General features: G+C 40.4%; 1 protein-coding gene across 4 annotated transcripts in view; it reads left to right on the forward strand.

Annotated features, from left to right (window-relative positions):
* epha6 (eph receptor A6) overlaps positions 1–19,835 on the forward strand; it is a 245,183-nt gene that overhangs the window by 194,376 nt on the left and 30,972 nt on the right. For 3 of the 4 annotated variants that reach the window (XM_054786681.1, XM_054786683.1, XM_054786682.1), the window contains exons 6-7: positions 18,993–19,117; positions 19,384–19,546. In XM_054786681.1, coding sequence (XP_054642656.1) covers positions 18,993–19,117; positions 19,384–19,546 — 288 coding nt within the window. The other variant, XM_054786684.1, reaches the window with a different exon arrangement.

Below are 19,835 nucleotides of genomic sequence, written 5' to 3' on the forward strand. Positions count from 1 at the left end.
CCCTTCAGGGCAACATTTCCCAAAAGGCCGTGTGTCACTTTTTATTGGTTCTCCTACTGTCAGAGTAAAATGCTATAAGCTATTTTATTGATCATGAAGCGGGCACCTCGAGTGTTCTTTATTGCTCTATCCCACCAGGGCAGCATGGGGGGGATGCGTTAAATTCATAGCCGTGCATTTGTCACTGCAGAGATTGTTTGTGTGCAGAACACAGGTCACCGTTTAATTCCCATGAGGTTAATGTGACCATGTTGGAACATTACTTGAGATCTCAACGTGGGCCAAAAATGGTCCCTCTTGCTTCGGTTTGGATACAATTATGACATGTCAGTGAAAAGACAGTTTTAGCAGTTTCATTCTGGTACTTTTTGGTTACTTTTCTTCTCCGGTCTTGGGATTTCATAGCTACCAGAGAAGTAGAACATGATGTGAAAGGTTTTCAAATTGCATTACAAAATGACAGCAATATGCTTGGTTAGCACACTGGACTCTAGCATCGACAAGGAAGATTGATAAAGAACACAGAATGATGGGTGTGCAGCGCATATAAAGCAGTTGCCGCGCCCCTCGAGTGAAAGTTAAGTTTGTGTGAAAGTGAAAGTTAAGCTTGTGTGAGGGAGTGAGAACAATGCATCTTTTGTGTGTCTGCCTCTTCTCCCAGTATTTTTCCATCAGTTGTATGTGAGTGTTGTGCAACTCTGATTGTGCTATGTGAGTGTGTGTGTGTCAAGAAGGCTTTCCATGAAAAGCTATTACAGTGAATCGAAATGTGCACCAATAATATGTAACACTACAAATACAGTTGCACTTAAAAAATGACAAAGTCATTTAAATTGTTGGTTTATTGTAAGCGGCAGCAAGGTTATAAACTTTGCAAATAAGTCAATTTTAAAATCAGGTTTGAATAATATTGAGTGCAGCTGCACATAAGCATCATAAATAACCAAAGAATGCCCAGTGGAGTACACAGTGATCATCTATGAACATGTTTTTCTAGGTCATTGTTTGGCAATACATTATATAGTTTTATATATATATATATATATACAGTATATATATATATATATATATATATATATATATATATATATATATATACAGTATATATATATATATATATATATATATATATATATATATATATATATATATATATATATTTAATGAAAACATGGCAGTGTGTTGTTGATCACCGTGCTTTTGCCAATACAGCAGACAGATCAGACACACGACCTTTGATCATACTTCAGTGAAACATAATTTTGCTGTCCACCCTTTGCTGGAAACATGCTTGGGTTTTTGGGTCGCTTGTTTTTTTGGGTGAAACGGTTTATTAAGAAGAAGAAAGAGAATAAACATTTCTATCTGCATTAGAAAAGGCCATTTGCAGCCCCACAAAGAGCAGGCAATGGTGGCTGCTCAGACGAATCCCAGTTACTGTATGTAAATACTGTAGGTACGTCTGTGATTGGTGCTTTATTCATTTGGTTTATTCTTGCTCGCATTATTATTACTGCATTATTGCTGTTAGGTTACAGTATAAGGTTGCACCATGAATTAGAGCTGTGTTGGCAGGAGTCCCCGTCCCTTTCATCTACCTACATCTATGAACATGTTCGGTATGTTAGGATTGAGTGATACTGCAGTCATACTGATTTGAGACCACCAGTGAATGGCAGAAAGACACTAGCAATTGATACGTCCATGAAAATGTCTGTTTTTGAGACACGGCTCACTCCCGCCCCCCAAACACTCCTACTAGCTTGACGTTGGCGTTCTACTCCCATTTCAGATCAACATTTGCGATAAAAGTGACTATTGTTCCACATTTATTAAAAGCATTGAAAGAATGGATTCTCAACTGGTGGGTCTGGAGGCAAAAATGAATCGTGAAGCTGCTTTCGGTGGGTCGTGGGTCAATGCCTAGGCAAGAAAAAAACCCAAAAACAAGTAATGACCCGATTTCTGTGAATGCACCTTGCATTCTTGTCTGTGCTATTCACTTGCTACGCCGCCATGGAGTGCGTGCCATGTTTATGGGCTACTTTGTCAAGCTTGAGCGGGAGGGGAAAGACATCTAGTGGGTCCGTCCAACACACAGCTGCAGATAACTGCTGGAGAAGAACGCGTCTCACTGCTGCAGCTCACGTGTTGCAAATTGTTTCTTTTAAATAGAAGATATTTGAGAAGTTTGATTTGAAATAATTATGCAATTTTGGTCACCTCTTGCCATTGAGCGGTGATGGTGGTTCCCACAGCCAAACCAGTTGAGAACCACTGATGAAGTATAAAATGTGTCGGTACTCACCACTAATGAATGATAATGTATATGGAATCTGAGGCACGATGTAGCCTAGCGCTAGAGGATAGCAAGCTAGAGAAAGCCTTTCTCCAATGAGTGTCTACATAACCCTCACTGCTTTCCTGTTGTAATTTCAGTAACGGCCTACGATCATATATTAACTCTTGTTCACCTTGCTGCAAGTTTTGAGGCCGGATTAAAAACATTTTTTGACCAAAAATCTGCAAATTGGCGGGGCCAAGCAACACATGACTTGGTGGAGAAACCCTTGTTGCTTCTAAAACCCTCTAAACATGGAGACCCCCCATTTCCCAGCTCATAAACCCACTGAGATACATGATTGCCCACCACGCAAGACCACATTAGAAAAGTGCAGTAAGAAATGATGAGAGGACATGACCCAACAAACTGTAGGTGAGCTAACTTCTCAGTTAGTGACTCAGCAGTCTATCAGCACCGAAAGAGCAAAAGGACAGCCTCTTCAAGAGAGCATTTACCAGACAGAGAAGACGGGTGCTTTGACAGAGGGGTGAAGGAGGTCGGGTGGGGCAGGCATCACTCAGTGTGGTCTGTGACAACACTAATCAGTCAGTGCTGTCCTTTCATGTCTTCCTCGTTCATACCTCATTTGACTGTAACCACCTCAACAACTGTCACATCAAGACAATTGACGTATGCAGGACATGTGACCTCCATTGTCCCGCGGGTGTAAATAGGATTTAAGCTTCCTAATGTAGGTGATATATCTAGACAACTGTCGGTGAGTCAGAAATGAAAAGTTTTACGGAGGTCAAATGTCTTTGAGAATCTAAAACAGGTCCCCAACTCTACAGTCGTTCCTCGTTTATAACAGTTAATTAGTTCTAGACCCGATCGCAATAAATTAATTCCCGCAATGTAGGATTCAATGTTATAAATGGAATATTTTTGTAGTTAGAGCATAGAAAACCTGTTTATGACTTTCTAAATACAGGTTTTAACATTATTAGAGCCCTGTAGACATGAAATAACACCCCTAGAGTCACCTTTACACTCCTATTATTCATTTTTTACATCACATTACGCAACTCTTATGCTGCAGGGACTCAAGACGGCCATTAGCTGTGCAATTTTAAGGTAATGTAATCTCATCAATGTTTTGTGTCATTACTGCCCCCTAGTGACCAGAATACTACACATCAGTTGTATTTCAATATATTTGATGAATAACAGACCGTAGTCTACCACGAAACTGCGATCATTTATTAATTAATTAATTTATGAAAAAAAACGATATAGCAAAGGAGCGATAATTGAACCGCGATATTGCAACTGTACAGGAGTTATGTACGAGTTCCGCTCTTAAGATGGCAGTTTGGTGTAAGACAGAACTTATATCTAAATTATACCTGGTAAGGGCGTTGCAATGAAGGGAGAGACCAGCCTATTGGGAGGAGGAAGTATCAGTAATGAGACCACTACGCTGCTGAGTTATCACTGCTGATTGCATAGAACCAGATCCTTTCACATGTTCAAGGATACCATCGTTTTCCTTGACTGCGTTTCTATCTTGCAGTCAGTCTCGATCTGCATTTTACCACTTTGTGAACATTTTCCTTCACTTTCCTTTTCTTAGACACACTGCGATCAGAAGTCTGCCTTACGCTTGGAAGACAGAACAAAGGGTAAAACGTAACCGAAAAACAACAAAAATGAGGTTGGCCTTCATCAACGTATTTTACAGCATTAGTAATTTATGGACGTCGAAACACGAGAACCGCCTGTAAATAGATAATTCAACCGCAGCTGAATTACTAATACAGTAGATGGCCTGTTCACGGTTCGGTATTCCCGACCCAGCACATTCACAGACTTTTATGGTAACTTAAATGGAAAGTGTTATGATGGCACTTTCTTTGAGGGGGAAAAGAGTGCTGCAGCTATGAATCCTGCACTGGGGGGTCTCACAAGTCAATTCAGGCATGTTTATTATTCCCACAGATACTGTATTACCAATCAAACTAATTATAATTACTAATGATTAAAAACTAATACTATTCAGATCTCTTCGAGCTCGAATTGGTTCATTTTTTGTTCTTATCGAATATATGTTCTATTGTTATTGTTTTTTTGGTGTATTAGATGACGTTTTTGACCAGTCACAAATGCCTCTCAGACCAATCAAGTCTATCTAAAACTCTATCTAATATGCCTGAAAAACTTGTCGGAATGTAAGAAACTGAACATACTATCCCTTAGTACAAGTTGGACTCAATATTCTGACATACAACCAGGGAACACAAACCGGTGACATCATACCATGCGTATGCAAGCTATTAGGACTGCTGCTTAATGAATTTATGCAACTATGATATGTTAGCAGGTGTTGGCCTGCGGTATTAGTTGGCAGGTCTGTTTAGCTGGTTTCCCATGGGGCCTGATTTGACCTGGGGCATCTGTTGCCCCTTACCCATTTCCTGCCCTTGAGGACCTTTTTTAACTGTGTTGCTGACCTGTTGATAACACACACTTTTAATAATAATAATAATACACACATATTCTTAAGATTGTGAACTGTTATAAAATGTGCCCCAAAAAATATGTTTGCAATCAATGAGGAAGTGATATATGCGGGAGGAATTACTACAGCTGGACCCCAGTTGGAAGACCTTTATCTCTGCTGGTCCTTTAAGTGTTTATTAAAATTCAGGATGCAGCACACAAATACCCAACTGATTATCATGGGTACTATCAGATTAGGTGAGCAAGCAGCAAAGTCAAACAGATGGCACTAACTTTAGGGACAAAAAGGGGTTATCTGATAATCAGCAGAGGGAAATCTATTACAGTGCCTTTTACACAAGGCAAAGGACGTTTAGCGCTAAGCTGTTTTCTGTAATGTTTTAATGCTCTATGAAATTACAGGACGGCTGCAACAGTGGACTATATATATATATATATATATACAGTATATATATATATCTTTAGCTAGGTCCTCTGAGACCCTTGCACCTACACCACGGTTTCAGCAGTCAGCAAAAAGAAAAGCTGCCCCCCAGGATTGCTATTCAGCAGTGGTCAGAACAGGTGGGGAGTTTTGAAGGAAACAAGATTAGCTGTTTCTACCCCACAAAATGATTTATGCCCAGACTTTTATCAGTAGGCTCCCCCCTGCAAAGATAATTTCCCCTGACTTCACCTCACAGCAGGAACTATTTTAAGCATTGGCTCATTAATGCAGAGTGATTGGATTCATTGTTCTGCACGGCTGACGGATGTTCTCTGAAGTTTTCACCGTCTCAACTCCCACCTCAAACCCCCTCTTCAATCTTTGGGTTGAATTTCCTCCCAAGACTGCATCCCATTGTCTTGTGAAAGTTAGATAAATCAGCTGCAGCGGGGCTTTTGTTGCGTCTAATTGAAGGCACATTTGTCTCACTCTATCAAAGCGTTCATAATGACAGTCGTTCGAATTTAAGTACACCTTTCATTGCTTACATCTCAACAGCCATTGAAGACACAATCACAGCAGTATAGCGCATACAGTACTCATATTTCAAACTTCATGGAATGGTACAGCGGTCGTCTCCCCACTTTTTCTTCCTTCTTTGGATTGCATTTCTGCCAGCGAAGTAGTCAATGATCACACAATGTAATTTATTCAATCCCAGTACAATCCCAATTCAATCCCAATTCAAGTCAGTCAGTTCTTGAATTTTGACTCTTTGACACAACTATTTTTTGCTTAAGTGACATATCTATCTAAACAACAATACCAACATAAACAACACAAAAAGGGGTTGTTTTACATCCAAATAACTATTTAAAAATATAACACCACAAATTTAAACTTTTTATATTTGGAACTGAACTATGTGTGTGCACGCATGTGCGCACGTGTGCATGCGTTAAAACTTCCCTGAATTGTATAACCTTCTGCACGCTACAGTCCTCCACGCTCCCTCACTTCCTCCTTCCTGTCACGTGTGATTCTTCCATTGAATGATCCCTGCCGAGCTCTTATCAAATGCACCTCTGCCCCCTTGTGGCCGTTTTTATGCCTTAAAAGTGCTCTGAAATGTTAATGCATTAGTGCGGCGTTGCATCATCAGCTCTTTTTGGCTCTCGGGGAAAAAAAATATAAAAGACGTATAAATACGTTGTTGGATTGGGCGTTCGGGATTATGAAAACTTATACTGCAAATACGTCTTTGGAATTGAAAGAGTTAAAAGATTTTCAAATTGTATTACAAATAAGGAAGATGGACGAAGATCCCAGAAGGAAAGTACAAAGAGTGTCTATTAGGTGTGTAACGGTACACTAAAATATATTTTGGGTTCAGTTCAGTTTGTTGAAGTTCTTGGTTCGGTTAATTTTTGGTACAAAAAGGCAGAAAAAAATGACTTTAAATGATTCATTACAAAAATTGCATTTTTTTTTAAATAAATAAAAGCGACCCATTTGGGTGATATTTCAAATAAATTAGAGTGAGTTTTTTTATAGAAAAAAAAAATAAAATAAACAGTTGTATTTCAACAATTGTTAAAACATTGTGGTGAAATGTAATGGACAGTTACAGTTAAATAGCTCTGTTGCACATGAAGTAAAATAGCAGACACATGTGATAGCTAGTTGACGACATCACTTTTAGCTTTTTCATAAAGTGCTGGGATAACTTTCTGGCTAAAGTGAGGATGTGATGGTATTTCATAGCGAGGTTCAAGAACTTTAATCATATTCAGTCATGGAAAACATGATTAGACCACCCTTGTGTCTTCAGTTTATCGATCCATTGTAATGCCTGGTACAACTAAAGGTACATTTGTTTGTTTGTTTGCAAATATAGCTCATAAGAGTTGAATTTAAGAGCTGATATCTAGCAACTTCCATGGTTTTCTTGATAACAACCAAAATCACTTAAGTTCTTACATGAATAGTTATAGCATTGTACTGCCAAACAATTTAAGTCTTATGCTATTTTTGCTGTCATTCTTATATTTGTCCAAACAAAGGTACCTTTAGTTGTATCAGGCTTTAATTTAAAAAGTAAACAAATGAGAGCAATGAGAGAGCAGTTGCTGCAACAAAAAGTGATATGTTATGAAACACAGATTTGCTTGGATGAAAATGAACTAATCGGCCTGAAACAACCTGTTCTCATCAACGTGTGCTTGTGAAACTCCTGGTATGTATATTTCAAAAACTAGACCCTGCGTGACATGAAGTGTGAGCTCCAGAGAGTACCTTACTGAAATCCATGGTGTTATATGAAGTCTATATTGCAGATAGTATTTTAACCAGGGAGGGTGGTCTGTGGCAGCAGGGTTGTGTGCAGATTGCCCTGCTGGAAATAGGCTCCACAGGAAGGCGAGCATTGCCTCTCTACCTGCTGTGTGTTATGCTGCAGCAACTCTGCCATGTTCTATAGGAGCTTGCTCTTATTATATGCTATTTTCACCGCAGTGGCTCCACTCCTCTTCACGTACGAGAAGTGCTTTAGTTTAAGTAGGAGTTGAAAAACTTTTGAACTGATGTACTGTATGGTCACATGACACACACATTGCAAGTGTTCTTCGAATTGAGTTCATGTTTACCGCATATTGACTCTGTAGCTCACATTGTTGCTGTCTTCAAATGGAAAAATAGGATTCAATTAAGAAATAATACATGTATTATTTTTAAAATACGTTTTTCAAAAATTATATATATTATGTATGTCTTAATTAATTAATTACTTATTTTTTTAATAATTACATATATATTTGAAATAATTACATTATCATTTGTATTTACCTAAGACAGTTTTATTAATGGAAAATGCTTTTGTTTAAGGATTTGTTTCACAGAATCCAGCTTGTGATTTTCTCCTATAGAATAAGCAAATAACAAGTACGGTGTTAAAGTCCCACCAAAAATTGGAGCATCATATTTATGCATGGAAAAATGCGTCTTTGTGAATGTAATATTACTGACATCTCTGTTAGCCCACTGGTGAGTTACAGTTCAATACCAAATGCTAAATGGAGGTTTTAAGTGTCGGCATGACAAAGTGGACAGGCTGTGATCAACCAGCAGGCAGTCAGCTGTCAGTAGCCAAATACTTTGCTTCTTTTCATTAATTACTTTTGGAGAAAGCAAGGTGGAAGACAAATGACTATTGATTGTGGCGGGGGCCAGTATAAGGCCCCTTTTACTGGCCTTTCCCCACATGTCATTTCTTCTCCACATCCCCATTAAGTGGGAACAAGAGAGATCAGTGGCCAACTGGGACCTTATTAAAGACGGGGATGACCCGGGGGTGTCCGGTAGGCTGGCGAGTCGACTCTGTCTGACAAAAGCTGTCGCATACAAGATGTTTGTAAGTCAAAGACCTTCCAAAGTCAAAGTTGGCATGCTCTTTCCCAAACCGCCTCCCTTATTTCTGATTCTCTTACTTGAGTGACACTTTTATTTACCGGTAAACCCCCTGTACGCAGCAGATACACGTGATAAATGCTTCCAGACTCCTTTGTAGAAACAATCTGCCTCGGGCAAAGGAGAATAAGAAGCTTTCCTCAATTGTCATCCTGAAGACAGCCACCAAAGCAGGAAGGAAATGCGGGTGAGCAGAGGGAGCACAGAAAATCGCCCCAGTTTGCATCCACTTGAAAGCTATGTAGCTATGCATTCATTTCATCTACTGCTACCTGTACATGTGTATGTTTGTTTTTTTTTTTTTGTCGAATCAGATTTGAGCCTTCAGAGTTAGGAGTGCTGGCCTGATGCCACTTAAACACTATTATTAGCAATGGGGCTGTTTATTTGACCAATCAGATTATGGATTCAGAAAGCAGGGCCAGCTAGCAAGCGTACAGTAAGGTCGGCATTTTTCTGTCCTCTGACTTGTTGATATCTGAAAGCCTACGAGTTACGTACTCATTGCTCTTGAACGCGACATCACATGAACAGAGCTGCGCTTAATTGATGTGCTTATCGTTCTGTGTGCGTTATATGAACAAATAAGTACATGTATTTGTATATGTATTTTATACATATGTGAGTCCGGGAAGAGGTTTACTCCCACCTTCACTGGAAGTCTTCCAGACCCGCGCTTACGAGTTAGTGGTGAATGTGATGTATTTTATTTCATTTTTGATGTTTTTGTCATGTTATTAGATAATTATGAACGGCTCCAGATGATGTTGTATAGGTTTTGAGTTGGTTAGAGATGATGTATTCCAAGAAAAAGGGTTTCTGCTTTAGGAATCAATGTATTCATCCCCAATTCTGTAATGCCACGTATTGTTATATTGCGTTTTTATATATTATTGATGGTTTGTGTAATTGTGATGCGATAGTGATGGTGTTAAGAGGTGGATTGGGTCGCTTAAAGTCCCCACTGAAGGCCTAGCTACAAAATACCTCTCAAATCAAGCCAGTTTGAACACTTCGTCCCACAGGAGTACCAGCCTCAGTAAGGGGTGTTAAGAATATACATGGGGAGTTATGTGAAGTGGACTGACATTCAAAGCAGTAAGATTCCAGCAGCAGATGGTGGCGACACAGCGGAGATACAGTGCCGCCTCATTAGCATTTCAGTATTCATGCGCTAGCTCGGCAATATTGTGTGCGTTCATGTTTATCTTTGGGGAAACGACATGCTCTTAGATTATTTCCGCCCAGTCTGCCTCTTCTGCCTGAAACACAAATCTATATGTAGTAAAGTTTAAAATGCATTTGTAGACATGTAGGCCTCCCCAGAATAGACCCGCATCTGCAATAGAGAAAATAAATGCCACTGACCACTTTTCAACATGTGAAAACTAGGGCTGTCAAAAATAGTGCGTTAATAGCGGTAACTAATTTATTCCATTGATTACGTTACATTTTTTTTACGTAATTAACGGATACGCATCATGGCAAGCCGCACCTCTCTGTTATGATGACAGACGGCACAGAGAAACAGAGTCTGCTCCGCTTTTATAACTTTATTCTGACCTGAACACATCAACAACAGTGTAATTCCAACACCATATGCAATATGTACCTCCAACTCACAAAAACATCTCTAGTCACGCCTCTAGTCCGTTCAGCCTCAGAACGAGGAACGACACTTCCTCATTGCCACTGGAGACCACGAGATGCACTCTGAACATCACAACAACGTCTTTATTATGTGTGGTCTAAATGAACAGAAAGACAAATAAAAACAAGAAGTCAAAATTCTTATCTGCTGCATTTAAGTATCTTTTAGCTTGATTAACATTTGTTGTTAATTTGGAGCTGTTAATACATACAAATATATTATAATCCTGTCCTGTCTTTTATCTTTCTTTCAATAAAATACAGCAAAAAGGGGAATATTTCAGACATAGTTGCAAATGGTGATTAATCATGATTAATTAATTAGAAAACTGTGATTAATCTGATTTCAACTTTTCATCATTTGACACCCCTAGTGAAAACATTGGATTCTACGATATTTAGCATGTACAGAGGAACTTTAAAAGTAATACAATCCCCCCCACACACGTTATAATGTTAAAACAATGCATTGAAGTCAGATAAAAATAACAAGAAAATGTATTAATTATGTGTATTTATAGTGTTTATGCTCCCTAAAGCTACCAACACAACAGTAGAGCGTGTGCAATGGTTTGGGGTTTTGACCACTGGTTCTCTTTGCAAGGTCACATAACTATTAAAGCCAGTCAATAGTTTTGATTAGGACGTGTCAGTTGGTGCAGTTCTCAAAGCTTCATAAATGCTGTTCAGACATCGCGCTAACACTCAGCAATTGGACAGCTTCTGAGTAGGCCTCTGAAAATAGAAGTTATTGACGTCCACGATGCAGGGGAAGAAGGACACCACATGATAGCAAAAGTTGTTAGCTGGCAGTTTTGCCGTTGCAGAATGTAATGAAGATGCGACAGTGTGGAGTTTATGATGAGATCTGGAAGTGGGCAAAAAACTCTGAGAGCGAACTGCTTGCCTCCAATGCACAAAAGTGCTTGCACAAGCTTGACCTTCATGGTCAAATGAAGAGAAAAGAAAACCCCCTGTTACCCGCGGGACCCACCATCATCCCTTAAGGGGGAGTTACATCCCGACGTATGTGCCCCTATGTGGGGAAAATTGCAAGAGACACCCCAAAGGAAGAAAAGTGGGATGCAAATTATTTTCTTCAGCCAGGTTGCAAGGGCAAGACAGAGTTTAAAAGTACATTGCCCGACCACGGCAGCGGCTCCTCCCTCGGCGGGCGACTCCTCCCGACCCCTGTGGACGCACGGCGGCTGCTTACATAGCATATCTGACATTCACGAGCCTTGCCCAGCCGCGGCGGGCGGCTTCTCCCGGCCAACACTCTGATTATCCCGACCTCCGTGGACACACAGCGGCTGCTCTCGTAGCGTATCCGACATTAATGCACCTTACCCGGCCATGGCGGGCGGCTCTTCCCGCTGTACACTCTGGTTCTCTCGGTCATGATAGCTGTAGGTGCCGTAGGAAGCCAGTACGCCCATCTTGCAATCGAAGTGAGTGGGCTTTACAAGCCTCGTATGATACCCACACACGGTCTGTCCCCAGTGAGTGAAACATACGCACACTTAGCACACACGAGTTGCACGCACGCCACACTCCACAAACTCAAAATTACTTCAACAAAAAAGTTTTCTATTCTGTTGCCACTGACATTTGGTCTCTCCTTGCTAAGTCTCCAGTTGAGTTCCATGCTTTGAAGCACTGTAAAACTGAACATACACAAATAAAGCACATGAATTATAACTTACATACGATACAAAATAATGTTTTAACTTTAATTTTAAGAAAAGTACAATGAAAACATATATGAATATGCCTGCATCCACCCAGACAAAGAGACTGTATGACTAACAAAAGAGCTCACTCCCTTCATGCTGTTGTTCTATGGAACAAACGTGCCAAGGTGCTGAAAGCAATGCACAGAGTGAATGCTCTTCCTGTGTGTTTGGAGGCGGGAGATGAGGAAAACAGACATGCATGCACATGGCAATGTATTGAGGCCGGCAAAGCTATGGAGTTCATTTTCATTTGTTGTGTGATTAATTCATTTATTTATTCTAGTCCAAGGCCTAGTGCCCACAACACCATTTTTTTTTGAACGAGAAATCTTGTCACATTTTAATCTCGTGAGATCTTGTGACATGAGATTTTGTGACACCCCTATTAGGTAATGCTGTCTTCTGTGACGTCAGGTTTAGGTTAGCACTACAGAGTGCTTCAGGAGCAGTAATAATAGATGACACCACGCTGCATAAAAAAATGATTATTTTGGGGTTTTTTTTCCTCAGACAAAGACCTGCAACCCTCCAGTTGAGAACCATTGTTATATACCAGGGGTGTCCAAACTTTTTCCACCGAGGGCCACATACTGTAAAACTGAAAGGATGCAAGGGCCACTTTGATATTTTGTAAAGCAACATACAGTATGTACATATGCTAAAAAGCTATATATATTTCAAGACAGTACTACATCTATAGGTGAAAAAGTGTATTATTATTATTAGTATCAACTTTGGTTTTTGCTGGGGTTTTTTTTTTCCCCCAAATATTTTGACTTTCTTTTTAAACAATCTTTGTATTTTTTTCTCGTAATATTGTGACTTTATTGTTATAGTGTTTTGACTTCATTAGTAAATTGTCACTTTTTTCTGTTTAGAATGCAACTTTTTCTCTTCATATTTTGACTTTATTCTCATAACATTATAATTGTTTTCCACAACTTCATTTTCCAAAAATTACAACTTTATTTATTGTTTCGTTTGTTTCTCATATTACGACTTTCAAAAACAAAAAATATATTTCAACTTTATGTTGATGACATTACGACATGTTTTTTAAAGTTCCATCCATTTTCTCCTCTTTAGGGTCGCGGGGGCATGCTGGAGCCTATCCCAGCTGACTTCAGGCGACAGGCGGGGTACACCCTGGACGGGTCGCCAGCCAATCGCAGGGCACATATAGACAAACAACCATTCACACTCACATTCATACCTATGGACAATTTAGAGTTGCCAATTAACCTAAAATGCATGTTTTTGGATGTGGGAGGAAACCGGAGTACCCGGAGAAAACCCACACACGCAAGCACAGGGTGAACATGCAAACTCCACACAGAAATGCCCAAGGGAGAATCGAACCCAGGTCTTTCCGATCTCCAGACTGTTACTATGTTGGCCAACATGCTAACCACTAGACCACCGTGCGGCCGTCTTTTAAAGTTTTCTTGTTAAATTAGAATGTGCCGCGGGCCAAAAACAAAAAGCAACTGTGGACCGCACATGGCTCCCTGGCCACATTTTTGACACCTCTGTTATATACCATAAAAAGATGTACCGTATGTCTGCAATTGCACCTTTCTCGCACCCAGAATCTTATTTGACCATCTCTGTGGTGTCACGGTAGCACTTTATTATAGCGAGCAGATGGCCCAGAGTGCAACCTGAATGACCTCCAGTGTTAACGAAGGGTAATGATTAGTGTCCCTGGAGCACAAGCACGGTTTTGAGGTTTGTTAGACGGACATTGTCAATATGGCTGTCGTAAACAATAATACCAACATCGTGATGTGCATTTCTCCTCCCTCGTTCTTTCTATCAACAGTGAATCAGCAAAGCGTTCGGACATCGTTTAAGCTCTTGCACTGCATCAATACCCACTGTATTGATTTTTTTTTTAAACAGTTAATGGAAGCCTGTGGGGCAGGAAAGCTAATTAAAATCATATGCAGGTCAAGCTCATTTAAAGACTCCCCATTAGTTTATGTTGAGCTTAACCACGCTTGACTGCAAAATCTATCCATTGGGCATTGTAATTGACTGGTGTTTCTAATGGCTTTCCAATGCTCCTGTCTCTCGGAGAGAGAGTGATGTCCTCTGGCAGGTTACATGCTGCAGCTCTAATAATACACAATCATTAGAGACAGCTGCCGTGCGTCCCGTGTCGTCAAAGTAAATCTTTCAGATGTCTGCATTTGGAAATAAACACGTACTGCACCATCAGCTGCTTATAGAGGAAAAGGTTTCAGTGTTTGGTGGGATCATCTGCTTTTTTGAAAGGCTAATTTGGTTTCCATTGTCACGAAGCTACAGACATACGACGTTTTTTCAAATACCGTATCGTATTTTTACTGCGATAGAAACATAAACAATATTGCCACCACTATGTCTAGTCGGAGTGGTACCTCCGTTTTAGTAGGATTTGGATATGTCTTTGTTTTTTTTGTCTCGGTTTCCGTACAGCCAAACATCCTACTCATTGGTGACTCAGTCTTGTTGTGGTATTAATACACTGCGTGGGTCCATCTGTGTTCATTCATAACTGTTAGCATTCTCTCAAGTCCCACCTGGAAGTCATTGCCCCCCCATCTATGTCGCTCCTCCATGATGTCATCACTGGTTGACACTGTACTTCTTGCTGCTCTTCCTGTCCTGTCCTGCAAACAGCCAGTTAACTCCTGGTTTAAGTCTAATCTGAAACGCAACACAAGTCAACATAACTCAGCAACACCAATCAAAACCTGGTGCACGGAGGAAGACGGAAAATGACGGGATTGGAACATTTTGGGTTCACGAGTGGGGAGAAAGCTTTCAGCATCTGTGAAATGGTAACAATAGATTGCTGGAACAAAACTGACAAAAGTGTGGAGTTCCGTATTTCTGTTTACTTTTGTCTGCCCTTAAGTTATGTAGCAAGCTGGTTTCAGGTTCATAGCCTGGTCATACTAGAGGTACAACAAGCCACAATGCGTTGGAATGAAAATTTGTGGTTTATTCCAGATATTCGAAGTGCATTCTAAAAATTCTGAGTGCATTCCAAATATTAGTGCCCATTCTTGTGGCCAACCCGAATGCTTTGAGAATGCTAAAAACTCTCTGGAAAAATATCAAACGGCATTCGAAAGGTATTCTAACTGCACTCTGACTGCATTCTAAATATTCTAACGGTATTCCAACAGCATTCCAAACATTGTAATCACACTCAAAAAAAAAAAAAACGCAGCCAGCTGCCTCTGAAACGTCCCTATGAAGTATTGCCTTATTCATATACTGTAGCTTCATACGCCAAAGAAAAAAGGAATTAAGGAAAATCCACCAGCGGCCGCCGGTGTGGACAGTGCAGAGGTGCTGAAACACAAGAGGCCCGCTGAAACGTCACTCACCATCGATGTGCCGCCAATTCACATCACGTCATGCCGCCAAGGAAAAAAGGAGGCAAGCTTCGGAATTTGAAATTAAGAAAAATGTGCTCCAAACTAACCGCATTGCTTGTTTGTTTTAAAAGGAAAATGTCACTGTGGTTAAAAAGTCACATTTGGAGTCAGAGAACAAGAAGCTACGAGGATAATTCTAGCTAGCTAGTTAGCTGCGGACAGCTAGGCAAAGCGTTATAGAAAGATGCAAGAGAAGTCAAACGGCAATAGTTTTGACAAGGGAGTGATCAAACGCACTGGCATCGATTGGCGTAGCATGCGTCAAGTTGTCAAACTGAAACCATTGGAGGTTTTACAGACTAGTGTTGATTCTTGCTGCGATACGGGACAAAATCAGTTCCTTTTCGGCTCAATAAGGGTGTTGTCAACCCTACGTGACACAGCACACATGTACATTCATGTCGCCGCCGCACACACGACGATCGTTTGTTGTGATCGGCTTTGAAAGTGCGTTTATTGACATATGCCGATCACGTGTTTTTTACGGAAAATGGCCGATACTAATCGGTCCCTAATTGACAAAGCTGTTGTTGGGGGCCCGTCCTAGGTGTATTAGGTGTTGAGCATAGACTGTGATTATAAGTAGTGTACATACTGTATCATTTACAGCAACGTTGGTTCGTAGAGTTTTGTCATGATGATTGTTCTTACTTCATAAGCAAAGCTACAGGGATTTGTGGTATTACTATATTTTGGCTGCCACAGAGTGCCTATTCCAGAGTTCACAGTAAGGTGAACTTCACTAATAATTCACCGGCCAAGTTATTGGCACCAATTAAGAGAGCTGAGTTTCAGATGTAGAGCATTTAGCGGCATCTAAACAATCAATGAGGCCTAAGTTAGTTCAGTAAGAGTAGATTTGGCTGAGAAGTATGTCTGGTTGCAAGTGTGCATTTTGCACTTGCAGGCTAATTTGAATCTGTGGGTCTCGAGGAAAATTGAGTTTGTGTTTATTGCTCTCTGTCAGGACCAATACCCCAGCCCTGGATGCCAAACATCGCCGCCTTTAATTCCCAAAGTGCAGCTTTGACTACGTTATCCACCAGACAGATTGTGATCAGATAAAACCTTCCTTTGATGAATTAATGCTAATGCAATATGAGGATTTACGTTGACTCGAGTTTGCTGACTATTTAAGACAGACCCCCATTACATCATCAGGTCAAATAGCAATACTCAGTTCTGCCATTTTCTGTAAGTGGAACAAGGTGAACAAACCAAACCTGCCCCATTCTCATTGTCTCAGTTCATAAGACTATCCTAGCAAACCTCTCTATGAGAAATGTTGTGTATGTCCCATCTTTTATGTGTTTTGCTCCGTCATTCTCTTCTTTGCACAAGTTGTTTATGTTTGTTACCTGTTCCGAGCACAAATGCAATTCTCCACGAACCAGAGAGTAGTCTGAAGGACAGACAAACAAACATGAAACTCATTTGAAAAAAGCTGCAATTCTGTCGCCGTCTGTGAACCATGAAGTGGTCTGCTAATATATGGCAGGGCAAACATAAATACAGTGCTGCGTAGTCAGGCGCAGTTCTGCTCTTTCCTCGGTGCCATTCTTGTGCTTACTTTTTTGACTGGCGGCTTCAGAGAGCCCTTGAACAAGCCATTAAGATATGCATTTGAAGGCATGTGCGAAGGCATTAGAAAATAAAGCAGTCTGATAAGAACAGAATCAAGACAAAAAGGCTGGTGATGGAGAAAAAGACTGTACAAAGTGGATGAAAGGAACAAAGGTGGTCATTTTGAGCTCAGATCACCAGCAGTGAGTCTCTGGGCACCTGGTTAACAAGCTCAAGGCCCTGCAGCTCTCGTCTGGTCTCACCTTGTTTCAAAAGCCCCAGGCCTCTAGCTCCTAATCTCAACCTCAAACATCCAGCAACGATGCCTCATTTTCCCTTGAACCCTGAGCTTCCATGCCATTATAACCAGCAATACTATGAAATCCTGCAAGGAATTTTAGTGCCCATCTAAAAATAAAATAATCTCACTGTGTCTCCTGTCATCTTTCACTCGGAATACCCTTGAGAAAGGTTGGACTACCTTTTATGTCCATATAATGAGTCAGCTCTGTAACATGACGGTGTAATATATAATAATGAATCTCAGGGCAGCTACATCTGCTGACCTCTCTTGGGAGCTGAGCACAATTATTTATCCAGCGAAAATTCATTGAGCAAAGCAAATACAATTTACTGCAAGAAAAGAAGATGTAGCTTCCTCCACTTGTTTTCAATTATGGCTAAATGATCTAGCAGGAATGCTGCGTGCAGGGTTTTCCCAGTAGATTGAACGGACTAGAGCTTATTATGATGTGCAGTGATTGAGAGTGTGCATGGATGTGTCACACTGATTGCTGGCAAAGTGGACAGGTGTTAATCAAGCATTATTATTAAATCATGTCAGTGCACCTACACAGTCAGCCACTTTATTTCAAGCCATGCTGAATGCACCGTATTTTACCCTACTCACTGTGTACGTGACGTTGGGACGTTGGTCTTTTCTGATTGATGATTTAATCCTGGGCATTGGGGAAAAAAGGACACAAAAACCTGACAGCAATGTCATGGTTTGGGCTCTGATATGAACTGTAATTGTGTCCTGTATAATGATTTGCAGTGGAAATCATTATTGATGTGCTGTTTGCAAAATATGCACACAATTTCACTACACAGGTAATACTGACCAAGTACAGGAACTTTAGTAATGCAATAACAGTCGTTACCTTTTGTGTACCACCATCACGTTCGTTAATTAGCATGGGAGGCGCCTTGAACTGTTTTGCTTCTAGCACACACCAGCAGCAAAGCACAAAGCTTTTCCTGAACTTAACATTGAGCAATTTATCTTTTTGCATGTTTTTATTATGTTTTTTTTATGATGTGAATGAACACTGGTTTTGAGTGCACTTCGAATTTTACATTTCGACTCGCTTGTCAGGTTTTTGGTCAGCAGGTTCAGAGAGCGTGCCATCTTGTCAACTTCCTTATTATTGCTAAGCAGCATGACGAAACATACTGTCGAGTTAATACCGCATTCAAATGTCCACACTTTGGCTTCCTGTTTGGTGCAAAATCAGCTTCAATATAAAAGCCTGGCAGTATTAAACATGAATTCTACCTCTATTTTATTGTTTTTTAGATTGTGAGCCACTGGAAGAAAGATTTGAGATGTAATTTCTCATAGCAGACACGCATAGTTGTTGTTTATCTGATTTCCCAAACATCACCCCTTGGTTAAATACCGCATATATTCATGCCGTTACTAACACCAGACGGAAATTGTTTTTACTCTCTTGGGAGAGATGTAAGTGACAGCCAGTGACAATGACTGAGGTACTGCAACTCAAATAGAAAGAACACCTAATTCTAGTCTAATTTCCTGTACCAACGTGTGTTTATACTGTAAATGCAGTTTTTATCGTCATGGAATGAATGTGTCTTCATTTTTCAAATTGAATGTTCCGATTTTCAACCAGGTCCATCGCTGGTGGGACCTCTGAAGAAAGACTGGGCGTCTCCCAACAGCATCGCTCTTTCCTGGCAGCAGCCAAAAGAAACAACACTGCCCATCATGGACTATGAGATCAAATACTATGAGAAGGTACTGTGCTGGTCCGGGTCCAGTAAAAACAAAGGCCCAAATAAACTGCCCAGTATCCAGATCAGGCGATTGTTTTTGGCAGGTTATTATATAAGATACAATACATTTGGTCCAATAGTCTATTAATGATGCAGTTTTGTCACATGAACCTCAAATTTTGGGCGACCCAGATTTGTCTGATGCTTTGTTATTATCTCTTTAACCATAAACATTAATGGGTAGAGAATATTTGGCCTAAAACCTTGATCAATTTCTCTCCAACCCAGGAACACGAGCAGCTGAGTTACTCTTCAACAAGCACCAAGGATCCCAGTGTGATCATCACAGGTTTAAAACCAGCCACCTGGTACGTCTTCAGCGTTCGCACCCGTACACCAGCTGGATACAGCTCCTACGCCACCAAATATGAATACAAAACCACAGGAGATTGTAAGTTACTATACCGTTACCGGGGTTATCTGTAACATTGATGGGATTGGATGATTGCATATAATGTTTTGATATTATGGTTAAGTTGATGCAACACTGTTTTCTGTTTCACACGTCCTAAATCTGTCAATATTTCCACGACTTTCAACCTTTTCCGAGCCTACACAGAAACAACACTTGGTATCACAGTGTTTTTGGGTCTCCAACATTGTCAAAACAGCAACTTTTTGAAACAGACAACAGTGTTGAGCGATAATGAGCCTTTTTCCATCACAATGTACAACTGACC

This window comes from Dunckerocampus dactyliophorus, chromosome 9 (assembly GCF_027744805.1).
Source record: "Dunckerocampus dactyliophorus isolate RoL2022-P2 chromosome 9, RoL_Ddac_1.1, whole genome shotgun sequence".
Classification (NCBI taxonomy): Eukaryota; Metazoa; Chordata; class Actinopteri; order Syngnathiformes; family Syngnathidae; genus Dunckerocampus; species Dunckerocampus dactyliophorus.